At 39.7% G+C, this 23,210-nt stretch overlaps 1 protein-coding gene across 7 annotated transcripts in view; it reads left to right on the top strand.

Moving 5' to 3' along the window:
- The window catches only part of KDM4C (lysine demethylase 4C), a 510,176-nt gene that overhangs the window by 451,897 nt on the left and 35,069 nt on the right, over nt 1–23,210 (top strand). For 6 of the 7 annotated variants that reach the window (XM_046023271.1, XM_046023269.1, XM_046023272.1 and 3 more), the window contains 2 exons: nt 15,844–15,894; nt 17,883–18,053. In XM_046023271.1, coding sequence (XP_045879227.1) covers nt 15,844–15,894; nt 17,883–18,053 — 222 coding nt within the window. The remainder of the gene's footprint in view (nt 1–15,843; nt 15,895–17,882; nt 18,054–23,210) is intronic. The other variant, XM_046023268.1, reaches the window with a different exon arrangement.

Raw genomic sequence — 23,210 nt, 5'->3', positions numbered from 1 at the left:
TCGGCTCTAAGTGTGGCCTTCTAATGCCAGTGGGTTTGCCTTGGCTCCAACAGGGTTGACATATCAAACTCAGCAATGGATTGAATCCATCCTTTCTTTTTCCTTTTTATTTTCCCTCCTTTAGTCTGGAGCTCAGTTCTGTAGCTCAACTCCGCCCACTTTTAGTTTCTCTCCCAATTTTTTAAAGAAGAGAACCAGAATTTAGCTAACACTCATCTAACAGTGATCTGAATGGTCTCTTCCTATCTCCCAGATCTGGGTGTCTTTGTGTTTTGTTGGCAGTAGAATTGTTTTGGTGGATGTTGTTTTTCTTATTAGAGTTTAGATATTGCTAACTCCCTCTCTGTTTAGTTACATTTGCTATGACCTACATACTCTTCTCAGACATATGGACAATTATCTGGTGTTTGTATATGGTGTTTTATTCTACATAAGTTATTTTCCACATGCCCTGCTGACTTTGCACTGAGATTGAAAAACAGAATTCTAACCCAAGAAAAGATCTGGAGTAAAAAATTCTTAACAAGGATTTAAAAAAAAAAATACTGCAGTGATTCAGGCCTGAATCTGATCAGCTTCCTCAATCAAACATATAGTAAATAAAAGAAACCCCTTACCCTTTCATCAATAGAAATGTTTAGTTGAGATCTCAATCCATGTATCCCAGGTGAGAAAGTTAACACCAGGTTTGCCTGGGAGAAGAAATATTTAGAACAGACATTTTAGAATATTTACTTTTGAAAGGAATTGTCCTCTTGTTCACTTTATCAGGTAAAACCAGTGACGACATCACTTTTCTTAATTTTATAAATTTTATAAAATTTTATAAATTTTATAAAAACAAAGTGAGTCCTATTTCATACTTTTCTACTCTCTATTCAATACCCCACATTTAGCTTCCTCCTTCTACTTCTGTTGCCATTTCTAAAGGAAGGGTGGGGATCAGTGAGTGTAGAGCTTCTCTCTGCCATGCTTTTTTTCAGGAGAAAAAGGGCTGAGTGGACCCACAGAAGAGGGTAGGACAGCCCTGCTATTTAGTCACTGGCCCTGGCTTTGGGGCATAGAGGAGAGGTTCCACTGGTAATATCCCCAGAAGCTTCCCACAGGACCTCACAGATTCTGGGCCAGAGGCTCTTGTGCCTCAAATTGAGCCATCTTCAGCTTACTCGTCTGTCCTTTCCCCTTTTCCAGATCTTCTTCCAAGTCTGGCCAGTTGGGAAGGGTCTTTGCACCAGCTGCAGTTCAGGCATCATCTGCAGGCATTTTAGATACATTTCTGATACTAATTGAAGTGCTTCAAGGGATTTTTAATCTGTGGGAAGAGAGAACAGATGCCTTCATTGCCTATTCAAATTTTAATCAGCAGAGATACAGAAACTGATCAGAATGGGGAGACCATGCAGGCAGAGCAGAGGCTGAATGCCAGTGATGCTTCTCTTTTACATTGTTCCCTGTGAGGGGCTACAGAGTTGTGGCAGTGTCTGCATGGAGTTGGCTGCTGTTGGGTCTGAATAAAAGTCATATTTTGTGACCATACAGTTGCTCTGTATTAAGGATTTACATGTCCATTCTAGAAAAAAATTTACTTTTGAGAGTCTGGACCCTTCCATTTAAGGAAATTCTTGCAAGCAATCAGCTCTTGAATCAGATATAGGGTCAGCAAACCACATCATCATCCCGGAGTAAGAAAGCAGAGTCAGGTCCCGGGGGTTCAGAAAAATATCTTCTCCCCTAGAGTAGCCTTTCTCCAGACTTCTATTTCTGATCCTTTAGTCTGGTTGTATAAAAGAACATTATCTCAAATGTATTTCCTGGAATTATCCAAATGCACTGAAAAAATGTTAGAACATATATTTTGTGGGACACCTTATTTATTTTGCAAATAGGCAATACTTACTCCTGAGGGCCCGAGGAGCTCCTGAAATAATTTGGAAGCCATGTGGGGGGCTGAGGCCTTACGTGTTTTTAAGGTGAGTGTTAATAGTTACCCTGTATAGAGTCTTGATTAGTAGGAGATCTCGTATCTGACAGCCTTGGTTATATTCATCTCTCTCAAAATGTGTGATAATGTGTGGCTTCACAGAAAAGAATGTATTGCTGAATTTTTTATTCTGGCCTTGTAAAACTACAAATGAATCCTGATTTTATTTTTTAAAAAATCAAGAAAGAGATCCATCTTGCTGCAGGTGTTTGGTTTTTATCACAAAAGCAGACTTAGCAGAATCCCCAGGAGAAACTTGTCATTGTTGGTTTCCTCCTTGGCTCTGTTATTCCCATCACGCTTGTACTGCATGAAGGAATGTTTACATGGCACAGTTGATACTTGCCAACTTCAGGGACTACACATACTGAGGAAATCAAGTCTTTCCAAGAACCACTTACCTGGTTTCATTTTTCGGTATAGGTAAGGTGTGTTTCCATGTAAAATGCTTGGTCACATTTTCACAGAATTGATATATCTCAGTACCAAGAAAATGTTAAGCTTTTCAACAAGTTATAATTATTTTTTAAAAAGAAAATAATTGAAGCAGGCATTATTGTCTGATAGCTTAAGAAAATTAAGTAGTGACACTAATGCCATATTTTAACATTGGCATTAGAGTGAAGCACCACAGATTGGTGGAGAAATACAAATGGAATGTGTCGACAGACAACAGGAAAGGGTTATTTGACATTCCCGCATATTGTAAAGCATAAGAGACAGCGTTTCTTAATTCCTTCATGTAGAAAACAGCAATCAGATGCCATAGTCGTAATGAAATCCATAGATACTGACAAAATGTAATGAAAGTGTAGCTTTTTAAGACTATTTACTATGAACAGTAGAAATGGCAATTAAGAGTTCCAACATTTCTATCTAAAAATCTACTCTCTAGGTCAACATTACATGTCCACTTTGAACAAACATGATGTATAAAACTCTGGATTAACTAAAAAGACCTGTGAGGTCTCTTGGCAGGAAGCCAGTCAGCCTGGGGTTATCCAGCTTCTTTGTCCTTTTCCACAGGATGTTGGTAGCCATCTTGGGGTCTGATGATTTCACAGTTGCAAATCAGCACTTCTTTTCTTTCTAGGCAAAATTAGGTGGTTTCTTGACCATTTCTTTTATTTCCTTTTTTTTTTTTTTAAGATTTACTTTATTAGTTGAGAGAGGGAGAGAGCGTGTGTGAGCAAGCAACTGGGGAGAGAAAGAGAGAGTCAGTACCATGCAGACTCTGCACTGAGCACAGAGCCCAAAGTGGGGCTTGATCCCAACCCTGAGATCACAACCTGACCTGAAAGTAAGCGTGAGATGCTTAACTCACTGTGCCACTGAGGCATGCCCCCTACTTGACCATTCTTTATCTGAAATTGGCTTGTTTTCTTTGTGAGATATCATGGATTCTCTGTTTATCCTCCACCATGTGTAGTGGGTCTGTGAAATTTTAGAGGGCAGTATCTGAAGAAATGTAAGAAATTACTCTTTCTACATTTTTAAATAAAGCATTATTTTAATTTTTCTCTGAGCTGTTACTGAGTTGATCTGGCGTTCAGAAGCCTTTGAATGGGGCAGGAGGCAAAGGAATGAAATGCTCTTTTTTTGTGGGCATTAGACATTGTAATCAGTTACAGTCAGTTACTTTCCATTTTGTTTGTCCCTCCTTGAGTAGTAGATAAGGCTTTTGGTTAAGTTTGTCCCTCTTTTCCTCATACATTTCTCAGGAATTAGAAGAAAATATAAAATTTCCAAACCCTTATTCAATATTTTCTAATTGTACCTTCATATCTGTTATTATATATCTCTGTCATGTGTTTGGAATAGACTGGTGCCCTTACCAGATACTGAGAAGCAGCTTTTGCCAAGGCTGTGGGGACCACAGAGATTAACTTTAGGTGATATTTAAGAGAACATGGGGGCTACAGTCATGAAACTGGAAAGGAAAGCTTCCTGCTATGGCACCTCTCAGTTTTTTTGCCGTCCCTTCCTGCCTGCACAGGAACCCCACACATTTCTCTTTCAAGCATGGTGTTAGGCACATAGATGCATTTAATTAACCCAAGATAGAGAGGTAGATGGATATTTTCTTGATTAATAAGGGAAGATTTTGTGGGTTTGTCCTCTTTGATTAACATTGGTCAGGTAGCTAGGCAGATTCTGCGCTTCTGCTGTTGTGATGGGCAGTAGAAAATTTTTTACCAGCTTTTCTTCCACTGTCCCTATGGCTCTTTCTTCTGCAATTTCAAAAGAAGGCTAGGAAGCTTCACTTTAGATCAATCTCTCACTCTCTCACACTCACTCACTGTGTCTTTCTCTCTCTTCCCTCCTCCACCCCCCTTCTTTCTTTCTCTTCTTTTCTCTCCTCCTTTCTTCCTCCCACTCACTTATGCTCATATAACTACTGTATCTTTATAGAATATAGAATCTTTATAGAACCACAACTGCCTATCCCACCATAATGTTCTCTTCTATTCAGGGGGATAACCCTGACTTCTACTGCATGAGTTTGGTAAAAGTATAATAGTGTGTATTCATTTATTTACTCAGATCCCTCTAAGGATTTTTATAAAATGTTTTCTTAAAAAATACAATAATAATATCTCATGGGTTATTACATCATAGGAATTAGGGAGAAATAATTAAGTTGAGAAGGTAAAGGAGTTCCTGGGGAGAAATGGGAATGTCCTTTTTGGCCTATTCATTGGAGAAGTTACTTCTCCAGCTTTGCTGGCTCTGCATACACGATTATATTCAGATTTACACTATTTTTAACATTATTACATAGATGGAGAACCCAGTCAGGGATTTTACCAAGATGACATTTCTGACCATGACTCATCTCATCAGATGGTGGGTGACCCTTCTTTAAGGTGTATGTGCAGCTGAGACTTTGGTGGGTCTGATCAGAGAAGATCCATCTTGGCAAAGTATAGGAATCTTCCTTCCTTCTGCCACACAGGACTCCTCCCTGAGCCTTTGCTTTAAAGGTCTTATGTGAACTAACTGCTCTCTGCTCTCAAAAACCCCATGGGGAGAAATGATATTGGAGAATGCAGGGCATGTTCCAACCTCAGTACTTAAGTTAGGTTCTTGTGTCACTTTAGGCCACCCCAGTATTAGCCATAATGCCTCCGTAATTTCACATTTACAGGAATGCCTCCTTTGAGTTTCATTTCACTGTGTCCTTTTATCTTCAGTATATACAAGCACCATTCTATAAATAATATTGTTGTTTTTTTATAAGGTTGTTAGTGCCTTTAAATATTCCAGGTGATAAAATCTTTTTTATAGTTTAGTATCAAGGAAAATTTGTCTGTTAGAGGATGAGAAGAGATTTATAATTGTATTCCACCAACTCTAGCTAGAATTTAACAAGTCTGTCACTTTTGAGGCAGTGGAGGCATTACAGTTTCTGAAACTCTATCCACAGTAGAAATCACATTACCATTGTAACAGAGATTTCAAAATATTGCTTATGTTCTTCACAACTTTGAAAGTAGGATAGTAATAGTTATTAGACCTGCCACTAGATATTAGTATTTAATACATTATTAAAGAAGCAAAGATATTGCACCACAAATTTGTTTTTTCAGTATTATTTCAATTAGTTTCTTCTGTAATCTTTCATTGTTTTGTTTTATGCATTTAAAACCACAGTTCTGAATAGGTGCCCACAGGCTCACAAGGTAGCCAATGGTAGGAGTTCATGACATTAATCACTGGACTCTGAGACTGCCTTCCTGACGTTGTACATGAGTGCTTCCTGGCTCCCTCCAACCTGGTTCAGAAGTTCTCTGTAGTGAAGTCTGTGGAGGCTCCCTTCCTGCCTTCAACTGGGCATTCTTAATACTTTGCATTTTGGTCAACTATGTCTCTCCTTCCTACCAGCTTTTGAGAGAAGGGACTTTCTCATTCTTTTATTTAATCTTCAGCACCTAGCAAGGTGTCTTACTTGTAAGGGGCACTCAGTAATTGCTTGTTTAAGTGCCACTTTTTTCTATGTCCATCCTTGCATTGCTTTTCCTCTTTGCATCACTTGCTAGCTGGTTCTTGGCTCTTTGGCTTGGAATTCATGGCCACAGTATACTTGTCAGGTAATGGTGATTTCTTTCATCCTGTTTTGTCCCTTTCTTCTCCTATTCTTTCATTTTTTTTCTTTCTTTAAATTTTTTGTAGTTAGCCTATTGGATGTTGGTGTGCCTTTGATGAGCCAGTCCAGGTTAGGAACATCTGTTTCTCCTTACTCAGGTTGTGATCATTGATAGCAGTCTTTCCCCCACCCACCAAGTGTGGCCATTTATTTCAACATCAGTAGAGTCTTAGGAAAGTTAGAGAGCTATGTAAGAAGGGGCTGTTTCCTTTCTAAGCCCACACCTGAAAGCAACATAGTGGGGAGAAAACTCTTCCACATGTAAACAATTGGATCCTGTTATTTGTGCTGCCCCTTATAGGTGACTTAGTATGATAGGAAGGACAGGTATAGCAATGAGTTCCAGAAAGATTTGTTGAGGGGTTTTGTTTTGTTTTTATTTTGTTGCTGTTCTTGGTTTTTTAAAATAGAACCCCAAACCTGAGAACAAAATGTGTTCATTTTACTGAAACAATATGTCTTAGGAATCAGTAATGATTATTAAGAACAAAATAAAGATGCCTTTTTGTTATATCACATTTGGCCTAAATATAAGAAATAGAAGTTAACTCTGATGAAATTTTTAAACTAAATTTATGTGTCCTTCCACTTTACAAAGTGTACATTTTAGGTCCTTCTTTTATCTTATTTAAGTGAAAGATAAATGAGAGCATTGCCTTTTCTTATTAAATAATTTGGCTTCAGCTTTTTTTGAGCACATCAGTTAAGTAGACCTGGCTGTTAGTTAAAGAATTTAGAAACTTGCAAGGACTCATATTTTATTACATTTAGTGTTTTCAATAATAATTAAATAAACACATAATAGAAAGTACAGAGAAGTACAAGAAAGACCAAATAAACTGTAGTGGCTTAGAACAATGAGAATACTGTAGCTGGTGATTCTGTAGGTCATACATTTAGGCTGGGCTCAGGTGGGTGGTTCTTTCCTTCCAGGCGGGTTGCCTCATTCATCTATGGTCAGCTGTAGAACTGTTTACCATTTTCTATCTGGGTTCATGTCTAGGGCCCCAGATGTGACTTCTGGTCCACGTGATCTCTCATCTGTCAGTAGGATAATTGAGTTTGTTCAAATGACAGCAGAAGGGTGCAAGGCTTCTTGAGCAAAGGCATTGGATTGGCATACTTCTGTTGTACTCTTTTGGCCTAGGTAGGCCAGTTACAAGATGAACCCACCCAGATTTGAGGGGTGAGGAAATAGAGTCCAGCTCTTTTTTTTTTTTTTCCATTTTATTTATTTTTTCAGTGTAACAGTATTCATTCTTTTTGCACAACACCCAGTGCTCCATGCAAAACGTGCCCTCCCCATTACCCACCACCTGTTCCCCCAACCTCCCACCCTTGACCCTTCAAAACCCTCAGGTTGCCCCAACCTCCCACCCCTGACCCTTCAAAACCCTCAGGTTGTTTTTCAGAGTCCATAGTCCCTTATGGTTCGCCTCCCCTCCCCAATGTCCATAGCCCACTCCCCCTCTCCCAATCCCACCTCCCCCCAGGAACCCCCAGTTTGTTTTGTGAGATTAAGAGTCATTTATGGTTTGTCTCCCTCCCAATCCCATCTTGTTTCATTTATTCTTCTCCTATCCCCCTACCCGCCCATGTTGCTTCTCCATGTCCTCATATCAGGGAGATCGTATGATAGTTGTCTTTCTCCGATTGACTTATTTCACTAAGCATGATACGCTCTAGTTCCATCCACGTCGTCGCAAATGGCAAGATTTCATTTCTTTTGATGGCTGCATAGTATTCCATTGTGTATATATACCACCTCTTCTTTATCCATTCATCTGTTGATGGACATCTAGGTTCTTTCCATAGTCTGGCTATTGTAGACATTGCTGCTATAAACATTCGGGTACACGTGCCCCTTCGGATCACTATGTTTGTATCCTTAGGGTAAATACCCAGTAGTGCAATTGCTGGGTCATAGGGTAGTTCTATTTTCAACATTTTGAGGAACCTCTATATTGTTTTCCAGAGTGGTTGCACCAGCTTGCATTCCCACCAACAGTGGAGGAGGGTTCCCCTTTCTCCACATCCTCTCCAGCATCTGTCATTTCCTGACTTGTTAATTTTAGCCATTCTGACTGGTGTGAGGTGATATCTCATTGTGGTTTTGATTTGTATTTCCCTGATGCCGAGTGACGTGGAGCACTTTTTCATGTGTCTGTTGGCCATCTGGATGTCTTCTTTGCAGAAATGTCTGTTCATGTCCTCTGCCCATTTCTTGATTGGATTGTTTGTTCTTTGGGTGTTGAGTTTGCTAAGTTCCTTATCGATTTTGGATACTAGCCCTTTATCTGATATGTCGTTTGCAAATATCTTCTCCCATTCTGTCAGTTGTCTTTTGGTTTTGTTAACTGTTTCCTTTGCTGTGCAAAAGCTTTTGATCTTGATGAAATCCCAATAGTTCATTTTTGCCCTTGCTTCCCTTGCCTTTGCCGTTGTTCCTAGGAAGATGTTGCTACGGCTGAGGTCGAAGAGGTTGCTGCCTGTGTTCTCCTCAAGGATTTTGATGGATTCCTTTCTCACATTGAGGTCCTTCATCCATTTGGAATCTATTTTCGTGTGTGGTGTAAGGAAGTGGTCCAATTTCATTTTTCTGCATGTGGCTGTCCAATTTTCCCAGCACCATTTATTGAAGAGGCTGTCTTTTTTCCATTGGACATTCTTTCCTGCTTTGTCGAAGATTAGTTGACCATAGAGTTGAGGGTCGATTTCTGGGCTCTCTATTCTGTTCCACTGATCTATGTGTCTGTTTTTGTGCCAGTACCATGCTGTCTTGATGATGACAGCTTTGTAATAGAGCTTGAAGTCCGGAATTGTGATGCCACCAACTTTGGCTTTGTTCTTCAATATTCCTTTGGCTATTCGAGGTCTTTTCTTGTTCCATATAAATTTTAGGATTATTTGTTCCATTTCTTTGAAAAAAATGGATGGTATTTTGATAGGGATTGCATTAAATGTGTAGATTGCTTTAGGTAGCATAGACATTTTCACAATATTTATTCTTCCAATCCAGGAGCATGGAACATTTTTCCATTTTTTTGTGTCTTCCTCAATTTCTTTTATGAGTACTTTATAATTTTCTGTGTATAGATTCTTAGTCTCTTTGGTTAGGTTTATTCCTAGGTATCTTATAGTTTTGGGTACAATTGTAAATGGGATTGACTCCTTAATTTCTCTTTCTTTAGTCTTGTTGTTGGTGTACAGAAATGCAACTGATTTCTGTGCATTGATTTTATATCCTGACACTTTACTGAATTCCTGGACAAGTTCTAGCAGTTTTGGAGTGGAGTCTTTTGGGTTTTCCACATATAGTATCATATCATCTGCGAAGAGTGATAGTTTGACTTCTTCTTTACCAATTTGGATGCCTTTAATTTCTTTTTGTTGTCTGATTGCTGAGGCTAGGACTTCTAGTACTATGTTGAATAGCAGTGGTGATAATGGACATCCCTGCCGTGTTCCTGACCTTAACGGAAAAGCTTTCAGTTTTTCTCCATTGAGAATGATATTTGCGGTGGGTTTTTCATAGATGGCTTTGATAATATTGAGGTATGTGCCCTCTATCCCCACATTTTGAAGAGTTTTGATCAGGAAGGGATGCTGTACTTTGTCAAATGCTTTTTCAGCATCTATTGAGAGTATCATATGGTTCTTGTTCTTTCTTTTATTAATGTGTTCTATCACATTGATTGATTTGCGGATGTTGAACCAACCCTGCAGCCCTGGAATAAATCCCACTTGATCGTGGTGAATAATCCTTTTAATGTACTGTTGAATCCTATTGGCTAGTATTTTGGCGAGAATTTTTGCGTCTGTGTTCATCAAGGATATTGGTCTGTAGTTCTCTTTTTTGGTGGGATCCTTGTCTGGTTTGGGGATCAAGGTGATGCTGGCCTCATAAAATGAGTTTGGAAGTTTTCCTTCCATTTCTATTTTTTGGAACAGTTTCAGGAGAATAGGAATGAGCTCTTCTTTAAATGTTTGGTAGAATTCCCCTGGGAAGCCGTCTGGCCCTGGGCTTTTGTTTGTTTGGAGATTTTGGATGACTGTTTCAATCTCCTTACTGGTTATGGGCCTGTTCAGGTTTTCTATTTCTTCCTGGTTCAGTTGTGGTAGTTTATATCTCTCTAGAAATGCATCCATTTCTTCCAGATTGTCCAATTTGTTGGCGTAGAGTTGCTCATAGTATGTTCTTATAATTGTCTGTATTTCTTTGGTGTTAGTTGTGATCTCTCCTCTTTCATTCATGATTTTATTTATTTGGGTCCTTTCTCTTTTCTTTTTGATGAGTCTGGCCAGGGGTTTATCAATCTTATTGATTCTTTCAAAGAACCAGCTCCTAGTTTCATTGATTTTTTCTATTGTTTTTTTGGTTTCTATTTCATTGATTTCTGCTCTGATCTTTATGATTTCTCTTCTCCTGCTGGGTTTAGGGTTTCTTTCTTGTTCTTTCTCCAGCTCCTTTACGCGTAGGGTTAGGTTGTGTACTTGGGACCTTTCTTGTTTCTTGAGAAAGGCTTGTACCGCTATATATTTTCCTCTCAGGACTGCCTTTGCTGTGTCCCACAGATTTTGAACTGTTGTGTTTTCATTATCATTTGTTTCCATGAATTTTTTTTCAATTCTTCTTTAATTTTCTGGTTAACCCATTCATTCTTTAGAAGGATGCTGTTTAGTCTCCATGTATTTGGGTTCTTTCCAAATTTCCTCTTGTGATTGAGTTCTAGCTTCAGAGCATTGTGGTCTGAAAATATGCAGGGAATAATCCTAATCTTTTGATACCGGTTGAGACCTGATTTGTGACCCAGGATGTGATCTATTCTGGAGAAGGTTCCATGTGCACTAGAGAAGAATGTGTATTCTGTTGCTTTGGGATGAAATGTTCTGAATATATCTGTGATGTCCATCTGGTCCAGTGTGTCATTTAAGGCCTTTATTTCCTTGTTGATCTTTTGCTTGGATGATCTGTCCATTTCAGTGAGGGGAGTGTTCAAGTCCCCTACTATTATTGTATTATTATTGATGTGTTTCTTTGATTTTGTTATTAATTGGTTGATATAGTTGGCTGCTCCCACGTTAGGGGCATAGATATTTAAAATTGTTAGATCTTCTTGTTGGACAGACCCTTTGAGTAGGATATAGTGTCCTTCCTCATCTCTTATTATAGTCTTTGGCTTAAAATCTAATTGATCTGATATAAGGATTGCCACCCCAGCTTTCTTCTGATGCCCATTAGCATGGTAAATTGTTTTCCACCCCCTCACTTTAAATCTGGAGGTGTCTTTGCGTCTAAAATGAGTTTCTTGTAGGCAACATACTGATGGGTTTTGTTTTTTTATCCATTCTGATACCCTGTGTCTTTTGATTGGGGCATTTAGCCCATTAACATTCAGGGTAACTATTGAGAGATATGAATTTAGTGCCATTATTAGCCTGTAAGGTGACTGTTACTGTATATTGTCTCTGTACCTTTCTGATCTACTACTTTTAGGCTCTCTCTTTGCTTAGAGGACCCCTTTCAATATTTCCTGTAGAGCTGGTTTGGTGTTTGCAAATTCTTTCAGTTTTTGTTTGTCCTCGAAGCTTTTGATCTCTCCTTCTATTTTCAAAGATAGCCTAGCTGGATAGAGTATTCTTGGCTGCATGTTTTTCTCATTTAGTGCTCTGAATATATCATGCCAGCTCTTTCTGGCCTGCCAGGTCTCTGTGGATAAGTCTGCCGCCAATCTAATATTTTTACCATTGTATGTTACAGACTTCTTTTCTCGGGCTGTTTTCAGGATTTTCTCTTTGTCACTAAGACTTGTAAATTTTACTATTAGGTGACGGGGTGTGGACCTATTCTTGTTGACTTTGAGGGGGGTTCTCTGCATCTCCTGGATTTTAATGCTTGTTCCCTTTGCCATATTAGGGAAATTCTCTCCAATGATTCTCTCCAATAGACCTTCTGCTCCCCTCTCTGTTTCTTCTTCTTCTGGAATCCCAATTATTCTAATGTTGTTTCGTCTTATGGTGTCACTTATCTCTCGAATTCTCCCCTCATGGTCCAGTAGCTGTTTGTCCCTCTTTTGCTCGGCTTCTTTATTCTCTGTCATTTGGTCTTCGATATCACTAATTCTTTCTTCTGCCTCATTTATCCTAGCAGTGAGAGCCTCCATTTTTGATTGCACCTCATTAATAGCTTTTTTGATTTCAACTTGGTTAGATTTTAGTTCTTTAATTTCTCCAGAAAGGGCTTTAATATCTCCAGAGAGGGTTTCTCTAATATCTTCCATGCCTTTTTCGAGCCCGGCTAGAATGTTCAGAATCGTCATTCTGAACTCTTGATCTGACATATTACCAATGTCTGTGTTGATTAGGTCCCTAGCCTTTGGTACTGTGTCTTGTTCTTTTGTTTGTGGTGATTTTTTCCGCCTTGTCATTTTGTCCAGATAAGAGGGTATGAAGGAGCAAATAAACTACTAAAAGGGTGGCAAAGACCCCGGAAAAATGCGCTGTAACCAAATCAGCAGAGACCCCAAATTGTTGGGGAGAAAGGGGATAAAAACAGGTTCTGAAAAAAAAAAAAAAAGTAAAAGAAAAAGAAAAAAATTTAAAAAATAAAACAAATAAAAAAATATAAAAAAGAAAGAAAAAAATATATATATTTAGATGAACTAGTCAAAAAACGTTAAAAAAGAAAAGGGTAAAAGTTTTAAAAAATTTAGCAGAAGAAGAAAAAAGAAAAAAGAAAAAAAAATTGAAAAAAGAAAAAAAATTGAAGTAGCCGCAAGACTAAAGAATCATGGGGAGAAAGCCATGAGTTCCGTGCTTTGCTTTCTCCTCCTCTGGAATTGCTCTGCTGTCTTAGGAATTGAATCTGCTTTCTCCTTGATAGATGAACTTCGTCCTGGCTGGATATTTTGTTGATCTTCTGGGGGAGGGGCCTGTTGTAGTGACTCTCAAGTGTCTTTGCCCGAGGCGGGATTGCACCGCCCTTACCGGCGGCCGGACTAAGTAATCGGCTCGGGTTCGCTTTTGGGAGCTTCTGTTCCCTGAACGCTTTCCGTAGAGTTCCGGAGGACGGGAATGAAAATGGCGGCCTCCTAGTCTCCGGCCCGGAGGAGCCGAGAGCCCGGGGCCCCACTCCTCAGTGCGCCCCCAGAGGACAGCACCCAATCACTCCCGTATCCCCAGCCTCTAGCCGCGCTCCGAGCTCACCCAGCCCGCGACCAGTTCAAGGTAACCCTGAGCTGAGAGTTCAGTCCTCGGCTCTGTCTCTGAAGCCGGCTTCTCCGTTCTAATACCTGCGAGCTCTCCGACACTCCGACACCCCCGATCCTTCTGTGACCCTGCGGGGCCTGGGGCCACGCTGGCCCCGCGTGGGCTTCACCCTGGTTTAGCCTCTGGAGCAATGTCCCTCAGTGGAACAGACTTTTAAAAGTCCTGATTTTGTGCTCCGTTGCTCCGCCGCTTGCCGGGAGCCGGCCCCTCCCCCCGCGGTCTATCTTCCCGTCGTTTTAGATTCACTTCTCCGCCAGTCCTACCTTTCAGAAAGTGGCTGATTTTCTGTTTCTAGAGTTGCTGTTCTTCTTCTCTTCGCTCTCCCGTTGGATTTGTAGGTGTTTGCAATGTTTAGATAAGCTATCGAGCTGATCTCCTGTTACCTGATGTAGTCTCAGGCTGCTACTTCTCCGCCATCTTAACTCCTCCTCCTCGAGTCCAGCTCTTTATAGAAGGAGCTTCAAGGTCTCATTGCAGCAGATGCAGAAACAAGAAGGAGTGAAGATTATGGGTATTTTTGCAATTTACCACAGTATGGATATGTGTGTTACATGTACATATAGAAAAGTGGACTATATGTGCAATTATACATTCTACATTTTTCATATCCAGATAGACTCCAAATCCTAGTTGCTATTTGAATTAAGTATACCGAGGAGATTAGATTATTTCTTACCTGAGAAATTTCTCAATGCATATGTAGAACAAAGGAGGTACTCAGTAAATCAGAAAAGAAAGGAAAAGAAGATGTAACTTCTTTAGGCAAGTGTGTGAATTCCATTAGGTCCACTTCCTGGTAGGTTTTATTTTTCCTCTGATTTTTGTCAACGTTTATTCTGATGGTTGATGATACCAGGGCACTCAAGATAGAAGAGTGCCTGCTTCTGAGTCCCATGTTAGCTTCTCACCATCTCTGAGATCTTGGAAAAGTCCTTGACTGTGTACTTCAGCTTCTTCATCTATTTAATGAAAATAACAACTATGTCACAGCGTTATTGGGAGAATTGAATTAACTCAGGTATATGGATGTGTGTTGGTAACTCTACATATGTAATTGTGCCCCAAAAACTCTCTAATGCTTTTGTGAAATGTCTGTAACATTTTTTCCCCATCCACAGCATTTCAAAGTGGCTCTAGCTTTCTGTGCTTTTTTTCTCCCTTAAACCACTCTTCATTTCTGCTTAACATGTTAAAGGAAATTTAACTTCCACAGCCTTAGCCTGTGTACTAATCTTCAAAATACCATAACCATTTCTATAATCTGATGGAACCTCTTGCATAACGTCTGTCTTCTTTGATCAGAAATGATAGTGTTAACATCAATAGATTCTTGGGCTTTTCTGACAGGAAATATTTTTGAGAATGTATAATCAGTTATGGGTATGCTTGTCAATAAATTTTCCCTGCAAAAATAAGTCAGAAATCCTATCAAAATAGAATTATGAAAAAAAATCTGTTTTCCTTAGTACTCCCCATGAAATGTCATGCCTGAAGCCCATGGAAATTTTTATTTAGATGAAGGCATTTAATTTGTGTGTTGACCATCTTCCCAGCCAGCTAGTTTACATAAATTTCAGTTCCTATGTAAGAAAAAGGTGGTTATAATCTAGAGTCAACCTTTTCTCTATCAATCTCTATCATGTTTCTCTTTCCCTGACTGAACACTTCCACTTTCCAGACCCTGTGAATTTCACCATAAACCTTCTTTATCCCCCCTCCACCCACATACATGCCTATCTACCCCAAGAAAGAGTAACATCTTCCTACAATTCTCCTTTGTTTTCCTTTCCCTTTTCTGGGCCATGAATTAGTACTCTCCCATTTTGAAAATATATCTGTACCCATTCTCACAGTTTGTTCATTCATTTTTAAAAATTATTTATTCTTTCTTTCATTCGTTCATTTGTTGTTCATCCAGCAGCAGTAGTGTTACACATGCTGTGGCGGGTACTGTAGGGGGAAAAAAAAAAGGCATGGGTGCTGATGCATGGATTTTATTTACCCTGCTGTAGGAGGAATAGTCAATGAAACTGTAATTTGGGCAGGGCTTTAAGGGAGTTGCAAACACAGGCTTTGGGAGCATTGGGGGTAGGGGAGGAGGCCTCCTTATGCCTTCTTTCCTAAGGACCATAGCTTTGTGGCCACGTTTGACAAGACTTACAATCAGAAGTAGATGAAGTAAAGATCAAAGCAGTGATGGTTTGGGGCTGGATTCAGCCTTGTTATGTGAAATCAGGGTGCTGCAGTCATACATGCCAATTACTGAGGGAAAGCAGAAAAGAGTGGTTTATTAACCTGGGGCGAGCGTCCTAGGTATGTTCTCCACTTACAAAAATGAAACCAGTTAACAGTTGATAAGAACCAGTTGCCCATGAGTCTAGGTAGTTGATGTACTTTATCCTGTTTTTATAGCAAACCTTTAATGTAAGTATTATCCCTCCTACAGATGAACAAACTGAGGCTGATAAAGGTTCAAGATCACAAGATCACACAGCTAGTAAGTAGCAGAGCTTAGAATTCAAATCCAAACCATTGTTTCCTTACAGGGTTAATTCCAATTTTAATAAAATATGCACAAAGAAACTAATACTATAGTGAAATACAGTACTTGCAGTCCTGAGCATGAGTGTTTTTAAGTCAGTTTGACAGAGAGGGACAACATCTGCAGAAAGTGCTGCCATTGCCACTTAGGGCCACTATGTATGGTCACACAGGTTGTAAATTTTGCCTCCTACGGTTAGCTGTAAATGGTACAGTCTTAAGGAACAGTCATGGGCCCAATTTTGGAGTTATATTACTACAGACTATGCTTTTATTCATATTTCATTATTACATTTGAGTTGTTTTCTTACTTTGAAAGGTTAGATGTATTTGAAGGGGTTGGGTGAAGAAATGAAATAGGAAACTAGGTAATTATTTCAGCATATATAAGATACTGAGGCCTAGCTATTAATGATTTCTACTTCACGGGTACCTGGATGGCTTAGTTGGAAGAGTATACCACTCTTGATCTTGGGGTCATGAGTTCAAGCCCCATGTTGGGGGTAGAAATTACTAAAACAAACAAATAGAAAACTTAAAACTTAAAAAGAAAACTTATAAACAAAACAAATGATTTCTACTTCAAACATAGTGTACTTACTTACTGTTGTCTTTTAGGAGATGTTTATACACCTAACTGACTATAAGTATTAGATGTTATACACCTAATTATTCCCCAACCAACCCAGCAGTCACTGGGGAATGATTTTGTTTTGGTAGGCATGTGAGAAACTAGATGTCAGCGCTCACTCTACAACTAGGAGACTGTAGGAACATGCTTGTTGGGAGGGAGTCACCCCTCCATCCAAATCATGAGCATTTGTCCTTAGTTCCTTACTCCAAGGTTTCATCTCCCACCTGGCCCAGTGTAATAAGCTCCCCACTCACCTTCTTCACCTATAGCCATATAAACCTGGATCACTTTTCTTCTATATTTAAACCTCTCAGTACCTTCCTTAGGCCCATAGAATAATGTCCTGACTCCTTAGGATGGCAAAGGACCTGCCCTTCTCCCTTCCCCACCCCACCCCCATAGTCTGACCGCAGGCCATTTCTACAGGCTTCTACCTTGTCTTATCCTCTCCTATATAAGAGCAGGATGTGGGGGAGAGTAGGAGACTCCTGTTTAACAGATGCCAAATGCCAGCTAGTATATGTGGAGGGAGTGCCAGAGCAGCAGAAAGCAGCATATCGCCACCATCACAGTAAAGATTGGATCAGGCACAGCTCACAAAGACACAAAGATCACAAAGACAAAGAATGGCTGTGGAAATGTTCCAGATTAGAAGGGGCTAAAGAGAAGCAGAAGCAAAGTGCAGTACCTGACTTGATTGGACCTTGCACTCGAGAGCAGGGGTGGGGTGGGGGAGTTGGAGAAACCATGAAGATCATTATTGGCTCAATTGACAAAATTAGAACATACGTTGTTGATTAAAGTATTGTATCCGTGTTAGATTTACTGAAGTTAGTAATTATACTGTGGTTATGTAAAGGGAAATCCTTATTTTTAGAAAATACACAACTGATGTATTTAGGAGTAAAATCCCATGATATATGTAGCTTATTCTTAAATTGTTCTGGGTGGACTATATATATATGTATATATACACACACATATATATACACAATTTTTAATATCTAAATGTACATTATATAAAATAGAGACAATATGCAAAAAAGAAATGGTAAAATGTTAAAAATATTGATAGATAACAGATTAATCTGGGTAAAGGGTCAATAGTATGTAGATATCTTTGTGTACTACTCATATACTTGTAACCTTTAGGTTTGAAATTATTCCCCAATAAAAAGTTTAAAAATTAAAAATATATATCATGAGCACGTGAATTTTTTTCCTAAATAAATATATATTTTATTTTCTGTCCCTACCTTTTATCTTTCTCCTGTTTCTTTTCTCTCCTTTTTCTGTGTCCCTTCTTTCAGAAGTCCAAGGCTGGCGAGAAGGGTATCTCTGTGGGGCAGACGGTCATCACAAAGCATCGGAACACCCGCTATTATAGTTGCAGGGTGATTGCTGTGACATCGCAGACCTTCTATGAGGTCATGTTTGATGATGGCTCCTTCAGCAGAGACACATTCCCTGAGGATATAGTGGTGAGTAAATTCCTGGGGTCCCTGCTCCCCAGTTCATTTTTTTTTCTTTTCTTTTTTTTCTTATTAACATAAGTTAACTTATTAACTGTTTAACTTATTAACATTTGCCCCAGGGGTACAGGTCTGTGAATCATCAGGCTTAGACATTTCACAGCACTCACCATAGCACATACCCTCCTCAATGTCCATACCCAGTTCATTTTTGTATAACTCAATCAGCCGTACCTTTCAGCTGTCCTGCTTTTGGCTTTTGGAGTAACTCATTTCACTTAATATTTGATCCAGGTGTGCTTTTTGGCACTGCAAAGAAGTATTATTTTCTAGGAGGTTCTCAGTGTTCTTCATAGGGATCATATGAACTTAGACTCATCTTCCCAAATTCTTTTAATTAAATGAGAAGTGTATGTGTCCAGGAAACATAAAATGCAAATTCACCTATTCTTTTCTGTTACAGAGCATGAGCATATTTGAATTATTTTATTACCTCCTTTTCCTTATGCTTAACTGAAAAATATGGCTTTTATTAATCAGTGACATCTGTGATTCAGCAAAAACCTCTGTGCATGTTTCATATGGGAATGACAAAAGTCACACAGGAAAGAGACCATGACTTTTACTGATCTTCTTAACTGGTCTGGTCTATATAGGAGGAGTAGGTGTGTGCATATTCATGTCTGTCTGTCTACTTCTTCTGTCCCCTCCATTAACACCTTGGGACTTAGAGTAACTAGTGAATGTGTCTCACAGGCTTGCTTTTTAATAGGATGTTTCACAAGAAGAACACTTTCCACAGAAGGTTTTTTGAAACTGAGGTCCAATCACATACCTGAGACTAGGGTTAGTCAGTGGTCATCTTGTTATCTCTTTTGTAGTTAAGAGAAATGTCATTTGGGGAGAGCCAGGCCTCAAAAATGTTGCTGTAACCTCTGCTTTATCTTGGGTCTGTTGATGCTTTGCTTTTGTTTATACTTGGAAGGACATTTCTTAATGACTCTTTAATAATTATGTGTTATGTGCAATTGATAATTAAATGTAACTGTAGGAGATTGCTCATAAATATTTCTTGATTTTGTTCTCCTGGGGCAAAAGTAACATTGATTCAGTCAGCTTTGTTATGCTTACTTTTCTATGCCATTAAGAGGCACAAGTATGTAAACAAAGTGACCTTATTTGAAAGATTTTTAAAGCAAATGAATTTAGACAAATAAAGAAATCCAAGGATTTGATTATACAGCCAAAGGGTGAATTGTGTTTCATTGCAGAATTCTACCTGGAGCTTCACTTTGCTGAATTGCCATTGCCATTCATAATCAGCAGCCTAGGTGACATGCTCTCCTGGTTAGAATTAGTTCTTTTTTTTTTTTTTTTTAAGATTTTATTTATTTATTTGACACAGAGGGAGGAGAGAGAGAGAGAGCATAAGCAAGCCAAGTGGTAGGGAGAGGGAGAGGCAGAAGCAGGCTCCCCACAGAGGAGGGGAAGCCCAACGTGGGACTTGATCCCAGGACCCTGGGATCGTGACCTGAGCCAAAGGCAGATGCTTAACCAACTGGGCCACCCAGGACCCAGGCGCCCTAGAATTAGTGTCTTGAAGCACTCAATCCACAGTTACTGATAGCCTGCTGTGTGCCACCACTAGGTGCTGGGAAAGATGATGAGAACGTTCGTGTGATTCCTGCTCAGTCTCAGGGGAGGCAGGCTGGTAAATGGGTACTTTCTATACCATGTGAGAAATACAATAAATGAACCAAAATCAACTTACCACCTGCTGGGTCCAGAAGAATGGACTCCACAAGATTAGGCAGGCTGACACGAACATGTGCCATGGGCCAGTACTTCATCAAGAATCTGTTGTGCTTGAACTGATTTCATCCTCACAACCCCAATGCTAGTCACTACTATTTTTTACATTTTGCTGCTGAGGAAACTGAGGCATTAGGAGGTAAATAACTTCTCCAAGGTGAAACATAGCTAATCAGTGTCAGGAAGAGTAATCAGACCCAGAGTCTGGCTCCAGAGCCTCTGTTCTTAACCCCGGGAAGAAAGGAGGAGGAGGGATGTGCAAGGGCAAGAAAAGCAGAGAAGGATGCAAGAGACCAGGCCTTGGCTTTCAGCCCTGCCCAGGTCCATGCTCACTTAAGAATTGGCCTTCTTTTGTGCAGGCTGTGACCACTGAGCTGGCAGAGTTGAGGAGTTTTTGCTGGGTGTTGTGGGGTGGGATGGGAGACTTCTGAGCAAATAGTTAGGTCTTTATCCATGGTAGTGGTTTTTTTTTTTTAACATTTTATTTATTTGACAGAGAGAAATCACAAGTAGGCAGAGAGGCAGGCAGAGAGAGAGGAGGAAGCAGGCTCCCTGCGGAGCAGAGAGCCAGATGTGGGGCTCGATCCCAGGACCCTGGGATCATGACCTGAGCCGAAGGCAGAGGCTTTAACCCGCTGAGCCACCCAGGCGCCCCCATGGTAGTGTTTTAATGAATCCTAAATTCCCTTTTACTTCACAAGTCTCCACCATACCCAGCTGGTTTTAAGCTTTCCTAAAATGTCTTTAGCTTGTATATTGGAAAAGAATGTCTGTGATCCTGGAAGTTTTTGAAATTCTAAAAATCTCTCCTTTGACACCTTCTGTTTCCTCTCTCTGTGAACCCCATACAAAGATGATTTTAAGTATGTGTGGGCGTTGTGAGAAGAACACAGGTCCTAAAATTCATAGAATTGTTCAGGAGCACCTTGGCTTTTAAGTCAGTAAGAATGAAGAAGCAAAATTCTTTGTAGCTTGCTTAGCTATTATGTGGCATATTTGATAAGGATTTGAGGTTTAGCAGCAGATTGTGTGTGTGGTCACAACTCGAGCCTTGGAGGGAGGGGCAGCAGATGCATGTGCCTGAATTTGTGTGAATGATCATTTCTGCAGGGAAAAATAAATTATAATAATCTGTGAGCAAGTCTTCTCTCTTTCATCTGATTTTGTCTCCCTTAATACTCTGCCATACCCCTTCCGATCACTTGCATTTTTGGTTCCTTATTCCAGGCGTCTTACAGAAGTAGGAATATTTCAATCATGTTTTATTTCCAAATATCACATACTTTTATTTTTTTAATTTTTAAAAAAGATTTTATTTATTTATTTGACAGAGAGAGAGATCACAAGTAGGTAGAGAGGCAGGCAGAGGGAGAAGGAGAAGCAGACTCCCTGCTGAGCAGAGAGCCAGACGCTGGGCTGAATCCCAGGACCCTGAGATCATGACCTGAGCTGAGGGTAGATAGACCCATAAGCATAACTGACTGAGCCACTCAGGCACCCCAAATATCACATACTTTCTAATAGTATCACCATTTGATGGCTGCTGTGGCCTATTCATCTTTGCTGTCTTGGCAAGGAATGAGATATCCCCAACTTTACCACTTTGGTAGCTCTATTGGGAAGAGTTTTTTCCATTACAGCGTTGTATCAATCAGGGTTCTTCAGAGAAACAGAACGAATAGGAGTTGTGTGTTTGTATTTAATATAATAAATATGTTAAAATATGTATATGTACATCTTAAGCTATATATATAAAGATTGTGTGTGTATATATGTTTTATATATGAAAATTTTAAAATTATTTAAATTCAATTTAGTTAACATATAGTGTATTATTAATTTCAGGGATAGAATTTAGTGATTCATCAGTGGTATATAACACCCATTGCTCATTACATCAGGTGGCCCCCTTAATGCCCATCACTCAGTTACCCCATCCCCCACCCAACCCCTCCTGCAAACCTGTTTGTTCCCTGCGGTTAAGAGCCTCTTATGGTTTGCCTCCCTCTCTGTTTTTATCTTATTTTATTTTTCCTTCCTTTCCCCTGTGTTCATCTGTTTCTTAAATTGCACATATTGATGATACGGGACATTTTTTATAAAGAATTGTCTTATGTGATTATGGAGGCTGGGAGATCCCAAGACCTGCAGTTGGCAAGCTTGAGACCCAGGAGGGCCAATTATTTAGTTTCAAGTCCAAGTCCAAAGGCCTAAAACCCAGGAGAGCTGATGGTGTAGTCTTAGTCTGAGAGCCTGCAGGTATGAGATCCATGAAGAGCTGATGTTTCATTTCAAGTGTGAGACCAGGAAGAGTCAAGTTCCAGCTCCAAGCCAGTCAGAGAGGGGGTGGTTCAGTCTTTTGTTCTGTTCAGCCTTTAATTGATTGGATGAGGCCCACCAAAACAGGGAGGGTAGGGAGGGTAGTCTGCTTTACTCAGTCTATCAATTCAAATATTAAACTGATCCCAAAATAACTTTAGAGACTCACCCAGAATAATGTTTGACCAAAGACTCTTTTCTTCACCTTGTCACATGAGAAGCTCTGATTCTGTGGCAGAGTGTAGTTTCCTTTTCCATAAAGCAGCCACATTGTTTTGGTAGGCTTATAGCACACTATGGATCCACCCATTAGCCATACACTTTGTCCTCGTCATCATCTAGCTTTCCCTGGATTTTATAAGGCAAACTTTCAAAATTTAAAAGATCATCAAGGATTGGTTAGGTTCTGTGTTTCTTACTGAAATTGATGAAAGTTGCATTATTAAATGTCTTTGTAGTGTAGTAGACTGGTTTGAGATGGGGGAATTTGATCTTGTGTTTTAAGATATAATGTAGTGTCTAAGTATATTATAAATCTATTCACATATAAATTATACTTATTCCTGCATATCATATAATGTAAATATACTCACAGTACCATTTTTTAGGCCTTTAGTTGCTGCAATCATCCCACTTCCACTTTTTTTAAAAAAAAAAAATTATTTATTTATTTGACAGAGAGAGATCACAAGTAGGCAGAGAGAGAAAGAGGGAGAAGCAGGCTCCCTGCTGAGCAGAGAGCCCGATGTGGGGCTCGATCCCAGGACCCTGGGATCATGACCTGAGCGGAATGCAGAGGCTTAACCCACTGAGCCACCCAGGCGCCCCTCACTTCCACTTCTGATACCCATTTACACCAGAACTGTCCTCAGGGAGATGGGGATCCTGCCTAGCACCGTAATGGGGAGTTTAATCATCAGATGAGAAAAAAATGTCATCAGGTTTTTTGCTGTCTCCACATCTTGCTGATGGTGGCAGAACAATAATTTGGTGGAAATACTAAATACATTCCATATTCCTTAGAGAAGTTTTGTT

The sequence above is a fragment of the Meles meles genome, chromosome 11 (assembly GCF_922984935.1).
Source record: "Meles meles chromosome 11, mMelMel3.1 paternal haplotype, whole genome shotgun sequence".
Taxonomy (NCBI): domain Eukaryota; kingdom Metazoa; phylum Chordata; class Mammalia; order Carnivora; family Mustelidae; genus Meles; species Meles meles.
This window is presented reverse-complemented; position numbering and strand designations above follow the sequence as displayed.